Here is an 11327-nt window from a genome sequence, read left to right as displayed (position 1 = left end):
AGGGGGGAAATTGAGGGGGGAAATATTATCAATTAAACTCGTACAAAAGTGCTACAAACAATTATGACCTATAATTATTTTGTATGTGTGTGAGTCTATTTTTTCTATTTTACACCAATGGGATTTTGAAATTTGAGGTTGTTTTTCTGTTGGGGTTTTGGGGTTTTTATGGGAAATTTTGCTATGTACAAAATAATAAAATTAAGAAAAGGATTTTATTTTTCCTCCCACATTTACTTTGTTTTGATGTTCAAAAATTGTGGGCTCATTCATTTGTTGTTTTTTTCTTTATAATTGGCAAATAGAGGAGAGAACATGGACAATCATTGAGATTCTTTCTCTAATGTGGACATTTGCAAAATTTAGCCATTTTTAAAAATGAATACCCAAAAATAATGATGGCAATGGATTAAACACAAAAGTTTTTGTTAATAACGTTTAATCATTCTTCTTTTCTTTCTTTTCCTAACATAACCAAATCAATAGTGAATCTATGACAAAATTAATTTTATTATCTTCAAATTATTGTAGATAAGTACTACAATAGTTGTGCTATATTTAATATTTTTGTATGATTTTCTTTTCTAAAGTTTACAAATTTATTTTGCATGCTTATGATATTTTTAGTTGATGGGATAACAAAATTTTGTAAGTTCAATGAGGTTATGTATATGAACAAAGAATGAACTAAAACATAATTAGACAACTAACTAGTGTGGGAATATTGGTTTTTTTCAAAATGTGTAGTTATAAAAAAATTGATTGGTTATCAAAATTTATAAATTATATAAATGTGTAGTTATAAAAGATGAAAACTGAAAGGAATTTGTGAACAAAAAAAGCATACAAACTTTTAAATGGAAATTTTAAAATTCAGTATATGATCGATCATTCGTTTATTTTTTAAAATTAAATCTATTTTTTCTATTTTTTCTTGAATCTCTTGTTAATGTTTGTATTTTTCTTAGGTACAAAAAGTTGATTTATGAGTTAAATTTGAAAACAAAAACACATTTTTATTTTTACTTTTTTACTTTTCAAAATTTAATATGAATACATGTATTTAAAAAGCAAAAGGTTAAGAAATAAAGGTAAATAATTATTAAACATTACCTAAATTATTATTAAAGGGTAGATCTAATGTCTTATAGACAAATTGAAACCTCAGCTTTCAACAATTACCATTGAGTCCCATATTTCTAAAAATATTAAAATTAAACTCTTAGACTTTCAATAATTATAGAAATTTGATCAAGATGACACAAAAATTAAATTATTCAACTTATCAACAAGTTTGAATTTGATGAGCGTTTACAAATTTGAATTTGACGAGTGTTTTTAATTGAAAAAACTGAAAGATATAATCGATGGGCCTTTAATTTATCTTGCAGACTTTTAAAAAGAGAGGTAGCATAGATAGTTCCTTTCGTCGGGGTGTAGCCTTGAGTTCCCTAATCCGGCAATTTTTCTCTTTCACAAAAGTCGTCGCCAATTTTGGCTTTTTTTTCTTTTGCTTCGGCTTTTGGGAACCAACGAAAACCAATTTTTCATTTTCTCATTTTTTTTAAATTTTATACTTCATACTTTTTCTCAATCCTTTTATCTCATTTGCTCTCTATTTTGTTCTTCAACTTTTACATATCTTTAATAAATCAAACAGTCTATCCTAAATATTTAAACTTTCAACTTTACAGTCTTTTAATATATTCGAACGTTTGCAAAACTATATTTTAAAAAGAAAAATAATTATTCTCGTGAATCATTTAATTATACTTTGGTAAATTCTGTACACTTTTAACCTCAATGAATTGTTTATTAAAAACTAACTTCAAACAATTGTTATACATATATATACATATATATATATATAGTGTAAATCTTAAAGTTATTGAATTATCTATAATTTTTTTTGTTAAATTAACATAAACGTTTAAAACACATGAACTATAAAAATTAAAAAAGACAACTTCAAAAGTTTAAGAATTTTATTTTCATTTAAAAATTAGAATGGCTTATTAGGTAGAGCTTGTTGAACAATAAAGAAATAATAATAAAATAGTGAGAATGGGAAATTAGAAATAACCATAAAAGCCACTTGGCAAATCGATGGAGGAGATGGGCCCCAAGGACTATGAAACTACCAAAATTGGGCCCAAATTTGTACCTACTCTTATAATCGTCCATTGTAGCGATCCGTGAAGCCCATGGCGGGTTGTTATTCCACAAGCCCGTTGATTATGGCTGCTTCACTGACGTGTCTCTTTATCATTTGTCTGTCACCATCACTTCCAACCACAAATCTTTTGCGACTTTACCTCTTATTTTCATTTTTTAATCCTAAAACCATTGATTTTTTTATTTAAAAGATGAAAAATCCTACTATGAGATGACGTAAAAGGGTCCTTTGGACGTTAAATCATTATGAGTTAGGTCAAAACAATTTACCAAATGTTTGTAGGCTTAGGTTCAGTTAGTTTATGAGATGAGGTGTCAATGTTTGTCATTTAAATATGTTTGATCCTCCATATAAGATGTTAAGTAACTCAACTTTAGTAATGTTCCTGTATATACTAAGAACTTCATATTATAACTATATATCACTTATTTCTAACATATTAATTTTACATTTTATACCACTTTAATGTCTTTTTATTTTATTATTAACCACTGTCTAATAATGATTTTAAATATTTTACATTAAAAAGAAAACTGAATAAAGCTAAATTTAATAATAAAGATATAATTTAAATCTTTGTTATATAAGACTCAGTTTCACGAATATTTGTTTTTTCTTATGGTAAGTTTATTTCCTTCAAATTTTTATTATGATTTTCATATTTTCAATATAATAGGTTATAAGAAAAAACAAGTTTTTAAAAGCTACAGTCCATTTGATAATTGTTTAAATTTTTTTCTAGTTTTTTTAAAAGCACTCCTTCAACCCGAAGATTTCTAAATTTGTGGCGTAATTTATCTCAATATTGATTTTTTTAATAAAAAATAATAAGTTCTAAAACAAAAAAAAAAAAAAAAGTTTTAAAATTTTAAATATTCTACCTAGAAAAGATGCAAACAACTTTTTTAAAGTCATAAAAAGTACACAAATTAAATTTCAGAAAAGGGATTTTTTTTAAGACTAACAAAAATGAATACTATTTAAAAAAATATAAAAATTTACTTTACATTTTGTCATTAAGTGAAGTCATTTTTGACAATTTATCTTTAGAAAAATCAAATGTTTACCGACCAAAATCTTTTAGGTTCCATTTATGGCCTAACCATTTTATCTTTTTGTTTTTGTTTTTCTTTTCTTTTTTTTTTTTCTGTTTAATTTTTGTTTTTAGAAACAAAACCAAAATGATAAAAATGTCTTTTATTTATTTATTTATTTAACTTCATATTTTCAAACACAGGTTTTTTTTTTTAAAAAAAAAGAATTAAGTTACCAAACACAATTATTTTTAATTAAAGAAACAAATGAATTACTAAACATGTATATAGTTTTCAAGTTTTGCTTCCGTTCTTAAAATCTTTCCTAAAAAAATAGATTAAAAAATGAATGTAGAGCAAGAGTTTTTAAAAATTAAAAAGTTAAAAATCAAAGAAATAATATTTACTGTTTTAGGTCGATTCTACATCATATTATCACAATATAATCAAGACTCTAAAATCTTAATTCTGAGCAATATTTATTTTCTCTTAAATATGACAAATTAACAAATAATTTAATAGTAAGAGAATAATTAATTAAGGTAAAAATAAAGTTAATAGAGATTATGATAATATGCAATGATGATGAGTGAAGGGAAGCTAGCTAGCATCCATAACGCCTAATTTACTTTCCTCTTTATATAGTACTTATTGAGATCAAAATTAATCAAAAGAATATTTCTATACATATAGATCAACACATAATTAGTCATAGAGTAAGAATAATATTATGTGAATTTTCACCCCACCTTTTTTCTCACTGTCCTCTAAGTTACTCCTATTATCCATAAAATAAAGTGGGGTCCTAAATATTGTTAAAATGCAAAAGAATATCACACAACAACATTGCCCACAAAATGAATATATTATATTTTTCAACTCAATTGCCTCCGATATGGCATTAGTAGGTTGAAAGTTGATCAATATAAGAAATTGAAAAAGAGTACGACAACAATAATATTTTGTTAAATTTCTTCTAAGCTTTTGCATCATTTTTTTTTGGTAGATGTTTCGTCGGAACACATTAAAGGATGTATATGTTCTTGTTATTTTAATAGGAAGTTTAGATTTAATGTCAATTATTAAGATTTATATCTACCTCTTTTCCTCAGGTAAAAAGCAGAAATATTTGCTTTTCGTATTTTGGTGTATTAACAAACATGATTATATTTATTTTCGTTTAATATTTTAGATAACTCATTACCATACATAAAATATTTATTTTTTATTAAAATGCTTAAGTATTGAATTTTAATAGGTATATTTGTACCTAACAAATAATTGATTTGACTCTCAAAATTGTCTGAATATAGTTCAACAATAATTGACATGTATATTATTTTTATCATTGAGATCGGTGGTACAAATTCTTATATCTCACTTGTATAAAACATAAAGTTAATGTGAGTCGGACTAGGTTTATGAAAACTAGAAAAACAACCTCGTTGAATCATGCATATAAACACGAACAAACTAAGAGTAATAAATGATGATCTCTAATCTCTATAATTTATAGATACTTTAAACTTTTATGTATTTTTATAGTGATATAATTTATCTTTTTATTCAAATATAAGTTCTCTCATGTTTTTATTAGTACAATACATAGAGGTATTAAAAATGTTTAAATTTCATACATGTTACATATCAATTACTGTTGAAACTTTGTTTATGACCTTATCTTTTTCTATCACGTGGAACTTTAGTAGCACTTCCAATATTAGTATGAGTTATTAGCGTGGATTAAAGTAAATAATAATTAGAATAATAAAAGTGGAGAGTGAATTATTAATTTTGTTCAAAGATAAGTAACTCCTTACTTTTTAAATATTCAAACTTTTATAGATTAGGTAACAAATTTAACTTTTAAAGGAGGAAAAAAACAGAGGAAAAGTCTCAAGTCTTCCTAAATGGTTTGGGGGCTATTTTTTATATGCATTTAATATGCGGATGGAATTACCACATCTTCGAAATCGATAATACAAAAACAATATTACTTTGTTATGTTAATTTCTACGAGAAGATGTTAAAAATTATATATATATATATAAAATCACTGTTTTAATTATCTTTTACATCATTTCAAAAGAATAAGAACATAAATTTGTATATTATGGATCTCGAAAATTTCAAAATCGTACAACACATGTTGTAAGTAAATTATTAAAAGAATCAAACAAAACTGAGTCTTTTACCAATTCGTCAATCGTCTATATGTGGCAATAAATTTATGTTAATTCAAAATTTGAATGAATGTTTAAAAAGTCTAGGCATTGTACATGTTTGCAGAGTTTGACTTTGTTGCCACCTTGAAAGTGATTTCTCAGAAAAAAGAAGAAAAATTATAGCCTTTATAATATATATATATATATATATATAATATAATATAATATTAATTACATTATTATTTTCTCTTTGATGTGAGTACCAAAGTCCACAATGAGAAATGATTAATGAGTTAAATAAGATTATTTAGATTATAATCAAATTTGGTTAGTAAAATTAAGCAAAAAAAAAAAAAAAAAAAAAACTAACAAGGACTTCATATTAATAATAAAGTGACATAGAAGAGTTTAGAAAATAGTACATGAAAATAAATTAGGGGCGCCGCCACTCAATTGGCCAAACTGGAGAGAAACAAATCTTGATTGGCCAAGAGGAAATAATGACCTCAAAAGATCGGAAGTTTTTTTTTTCTTCTTCTTAATGGTTAATTAAAATTAGCTAAACTAATTGATATTTTGTACATATAATATAATTAGAGATGAAATTTTATAGTTTGAAGTAAAGAAGCAAATTACTTAACGAAGCTCAATTCCGCCGTAATCAAGTAGCTCCTCGATCATTTGTTGTATATGATCATCATCCAACATTTCAATCATCAATGGCTCCTCACAATCCACGCTTTCCATTTTGACTTTCTTTGCCGTCATCGTGTCCACTTCCACTCGCTCCACCGGAGCAATGCCGGACGCTACAGAAAAATCGGTTCGGATTACATCAGTTTGAGGACGACGAGCGGCAGAGGAAGATTGCTTGGTGAGCTGCATAGAGGCCACGTAGCAACGATGGAGCTTAGCTGTTAAAGTAGCCGAGAGAAGGCGGGAAGATGAAGAGCGAGACAGAGAAGCATCGTAAGGGAAGTTCGTACGCGCTCTCGGTCCACACATAAGACGTGCAGCTTCGTCGTATGCTCGTGCAGCATCTTCCGCTGTTTCGAAAGTGCCTAGCCAAATTCTAGTCTTCCTGCATTTACAATATCAATACATATATATCAGTTTGTCTGTATAGATTGGAGTGAAGATTAATTAGAACCAAACCGGTAACCTTTTAGGAAGCTAGACTTACAATAAGGGGTGGCGGATTTCCGAGACCCAAGAGCCCCAATGGCGCTGTCGGACACCACGGAATCTCTGTTGTGGTCTAGGCATAGTGATGAATAAGGTAAGAGGGAAGTGGAGTGTGCTGTGAATATAATGTTGGAAGGAAGTAGGGATGCGAAAAGAGAGGAGGGGTTTTTGTAGACAGAAAAAAATGGTGACAAATTGAGAGCTGGGATTTTCCAAATACTGAACTGTCAAGCAATTTTGGTCATTGGAGAAGAAGGGTCCCACTTTGTCTATCAAATGTTTTCTTATTCTTCTTTCTTATATAGATTATTATTTGTGTGTAAGTCTCTATTAGTTAGCAGTTGGCTGGTAGCAAATGCATGTGAGGAATATTGAATAATATATTACAGGTCAAGTGTTAAATTCAAAACTCACCAAATTTTATTCACATGATCTCCAAATTTTCAATAGATTTTGCTCTCACTAGAAAACAAATACCCAAACTTCGTTCATCTCTCTTCCTCTCTTTTCAAATCTATTTTCTGGGAAGGCCCACTTTTTCTTTTTTCTTTTTTAATAGTATCTATTTAGTTTCTATTATTTGCTTAATTTTCAAGATACATGTGTGACTGGTTTGAGCTTTATTGATGGAATACATTTTGTTTACTATTATCATGTTATATTATCTAGCTAGATCTCTATAGTGTCAGCTAACCTAGGAGTTGTGTGTTAGTAAGATAGATGTTTAATCTAATCTTTTTGTTATAGTCTATTGTCTAATTAAAAATGCTCCGGACTCTATTAATAAAGTTCGATTAATTTGAGTGTGTTGTTTGATGAGTAATAAAACATAATTCTCCCTTGTTTTCATCATTAGTATTTATGGAATGATTCTTGAATTGTGGTCACTTCATACAAAATTAAGAACCAAGTTATCAATAGTTTTTTCATTAATGGTTTTTTCATTGACAAGTACAAATCACTATCCTTCTTTTATCTCAAACTTGTATAAACATGTATTTCTTGTAACTCCTCTACATTTGAAATTTTGTGAAGATTCTTTAAGATTATATCAACCATATTCACTATAAGTCTTTTTTTTTTCTTTTTTTCTAATCTCACAAAATTCTATTATAATTTATTATTACAGTCATTCAATCAATTTGGCACCCCTTTAATTATACATATTAAAGTTTTTACAAAAATTAACATGTTTAATTAAGAAAGATAACACTAAATCCATAAAAGTATGAAAAGTGTTTCGTGTCAAATCATATCCATATATTTTCTTCCCTCTAGATAAATTTACTATTATTGAATTTTAGTATCTACAACACATTCATGCACACATTTGGAAAACAAAAAAAAAAAAAATCAAAAGTAGTTGATAAAGGACAAAGGATTGTCAAATAATTAAAAGTAAACGAGATTGTAGTGTGAGGAAAAAAGAGAAGATATACACAAAGAAAAGAATATATGGTTAGGGAATGGGCTAAAAATATGGCTGCACATGTGAAGAATAAATTTGTATAAGAGCTCGCACCATGTTGTTCTAACTGCAAACATAACCCATTTGGGAATCACTGCTTGTGCCTTGCTATTGTCCTCATTTCCCATTCTATCTCTGTTTCCCCATGTGCTCATAAATCCAAATTTGTTCCTCTATATCTCTCCTATTTCTACAACCATCAACACTTTTCCTAATGCCAATACAATCGACATGGTTGATTTAGTTACTCCAACTTTACGTATGAAATTCAAATTTTTGACATTTTGATTGATGATTTGTGCTATGGGTCATTTTAGACTAAAGGGCCAAAAAGATGTATCAAAAGACAATAAAGATGACAAGATTTTGGCCAAAAGGAAAAGCTCATGACAAAACGTAACTTAGAAGAGAAAGACGACATGCGCTCCAACCCATACCATCGAAGTTGAGGTCGACAAGAGAAAATCTAAAAGGGAAAGATATCCCATGATGGGACGTTCTCTAAAAAGAAGAAGAAGGTTTGAATGTAACTTAGAAACCTTAAGGAAACGATGTTTAGGTCGACGAATATTATAAATATGTGATAAAGTCATTCAAGATAATTAAGTAAGTCAACTCTATTATTACTAAAAACTTTATTGTAATAAACTATCTATTCAATTACAGTAAAGTTTTTTTTCTTTTACTAAATTAGACACCACATAGTTTATGTGACATATACCATATCATATCATTTTTTCTTGAGTTACAAATCCATGTTGTTGCCGGTAAGAATCATGTACACCCTACGAAGTTCATATTTTGGCATCAACACAAACTTGATAGCTTAACCAATGAGTTTTGTGTTTAAATTCTCTAGGATACGAGTAAATCTTTCAAATGATTTTAAAAGACTCGCGTCTTAAATTTCTCAACTTTAATAATTTATTTATATATAATATTCATTCAACTCAACTGAGTCATGAAGAGTTTCATCCTACAAAAGTGTGCATATTTGATGGAGGAAGATGTAATTTCCAAAATTAATGGTAGAGGAGGATTAATTTGCTTGGAAGATCCCATGACAAAGATTTGTTTTGCTTAGATATATATATAATAATGTATACATCCCATCGCCCACCATATGCTTCAACTCTCAATTTACGTTACATTACATATATAAAAATCAATAGGGCCATGTGCGGTAGGGACATCATACATACAAAACAAACAAACCAACAAACAACTTCTCATCTTTTAAGCCAAATTGTTTTATCATTTCTTGCACTCTACTCCCCTTTTTTATCACGTCCAAATCAACTGAATGCAAAGTACAACATTTTTAATCAAATTCATCGTGAGATTAAATAAAAAGTTCAATTCAGACCTATATATCTTATATTATTTTAGCGTATTTGCAAAGAAAATTATGTTACATTAGTGCTATCATCATGTAATATAAAATTTTGTTCTATTTGATAAATATTTTTAATAATTTATTAATATTTAAATTAGAGAGTTGAGATGGATTAAAATTTATATTTTATTGAAGAAAAAAATAAAATTGAATTTGGAAATGTATGTTAAAGTTTGGTTCACAGCTAAAATGGGAGATGAGTGGATTGGTTTGATGAAGTAAGATTGGTGAAGAAAGGTTAAATTTGTGTAATCATTTGGAGCCCACCAAAGAAAAGTGTTGGCTTTGATTATGATCTAATATTAACCCATTTTATACAAAAACGCGTAATGTGGGCCAAACCAACAACATGGGTGATGCTACCAAATTTGTTTCCTTTCTCTTAGCAAAATTGCTCCCTCTCCAAACCATGTTTTATATATTTTTATATAAAAAAAAAAAGAAATTAAGATCTATGGCAATGGAAGAAAATAAATAAATAAATTATTATATGATATGTTAAACTATAAATAGAGAAGCAGTAGTATTATAATTGAAGTAGAAATTTGATGGAGTGAGACATATCAAATGGGTGTCAAAGTACTTATTTTCTCCCCCACCTAAAATATCACATGAAGACTCCAACGCACAACAAACAAAAAGTCAAAATATTTATATTGTGGGATTTGGTTCAATCATTCACAACCATTTGTTTTTGTAAGCTTCTGGGAACTCAATTAATTAGGGTTCCAATTGGGTTTGTTTTTTTATTGCCATTTTTCCAACACCAATCTCGCTCTACAATGAAATAAAATAGACGCGGTTTCTGAAGAATAACGCATTAATTAAAATAAAAGGGCAATAATAAATCTAAAATATTACCAAACTTTATTCTTTCGATGGAATTTAATTCATTTTAATTTTATTTTGGGATGCAGCCCACTTAGGTAGGTTGGTTCATTTTTCCATTGCCCATCAACATCATCCATTTCAGTTTGGCCTTCCCACATTTAATTTCTACATCTTTTTTTAACGCTCATTCCTCCCTAACCATGTGCATAACCCTTCCCCTCTCCCTTTTATTTAATCCCAAATATTATAATATTCTCTTTTTATTATATCTCTCTCACACACATCTATACTTATTTAATCATAAATATATTACTTCTAAAATAAAATAAAAACTTAATATATGAATTCTTTTGTATATTTCCAGTAAAAATGAAATACGGTATTGATTTAGAGTAACAAAAAAACAACGATGAAGTCATTCTTCTCTATAGCTTTCCTATGTTTTCTTCAAACATTTTAAACATTTTTATTATTTACAATATTTTTTGTTTGTTTTAGGATGTATTAGATTAGTATAAACATGTTTTTCTTGTAATATTCAATAATGCACATTATTTATTTAATAAAAATGAACTATCTCAATTGTTTGAGATATTATAAGATGGTATTAAGCTTCTTTTTTTACTCCCCACTTTGATGCAAGTTGTACTTAGCTTTCGTGGTCTTCACGTGTTTTAAAAATTTATTTTGTCATGATTTATTTGAGGGTTTTTTTTACTCATCCATGTTTCAAAACCTCAATTGTGAAAAAATTTTATCCAGAAATTTTTATTCTTTTGAATATATACAAATTTGTCTCTATTCGATTGGATGATTCAAAAAAACTTCTCTTTGAAATTTTTATATACGACTTTGATTCTAAATATACATATTATAAATTGTTTAACTATGTTGACAATTAGTCTCTTCTACTTTTTAAATATAATTGGATAGCAAAAGATCGAACTCTTTACTCCGCTCCTCTCTCTCTCTCACTCTTCTAGCTCTCTCTCAATATTTTAGAAAGGGGTGTTGTTTTCAAAAACCCTCTCTCAAGCTAGTTAACATTGAACAAGACTAGATGCAATTTTTA

The 11327-nt window shown here is 27.9% G+C and overlaps 1 protein-coding gene across 1 annotated transcript; it reads right to left on the bottom strand.

The window, feature by feature from the left end:
- Positions 1 to 5729: 5729 nt before the first annotated feature.
- On the bottom strand, positions 5730 to 6836 carry LOC101212705 (ethylene-responsive transcription factor ERF003). Its single transcript, XM_004138660.3, has 2 exons — positions 6559 to 6836; positions 5730 to 6456 (listed from the first exon to the last, which is right to left on the bottom strand). Exons 1-2 carry the CDS (start codon positions 6639 to 6641, stop codon positions 6012 to 6014), a joined length of 528 nt encoding a protein of 175 aa, XP_004138708.1. The 5' UTR covers positions 6642 to 6836; the 3' UTR covers positions 5730 to 6011.
- Positions 6837 to 11327: the final 4491 nt, after the last annotated feature.

This window comes from Cucumis sativus, chromosome 2 (assembly GCF_000004075.3).
Source record: "Cucumis sativus cultivar 9930 chromosome 2, Cucumber_9930_V3, whole genome shotgun sequence".
Taxonomy (NCBI): domain Eukaryota; kingdom Viridiplantae; phylum Streptophyta; class Magnoliopsida; order Cucurbitales; family Cucurbitaceae; genus Cucumis; species Cucumis sativus.
This window is presented reverse-complemented; position numbering and strand designations above follow the sequence as displayed.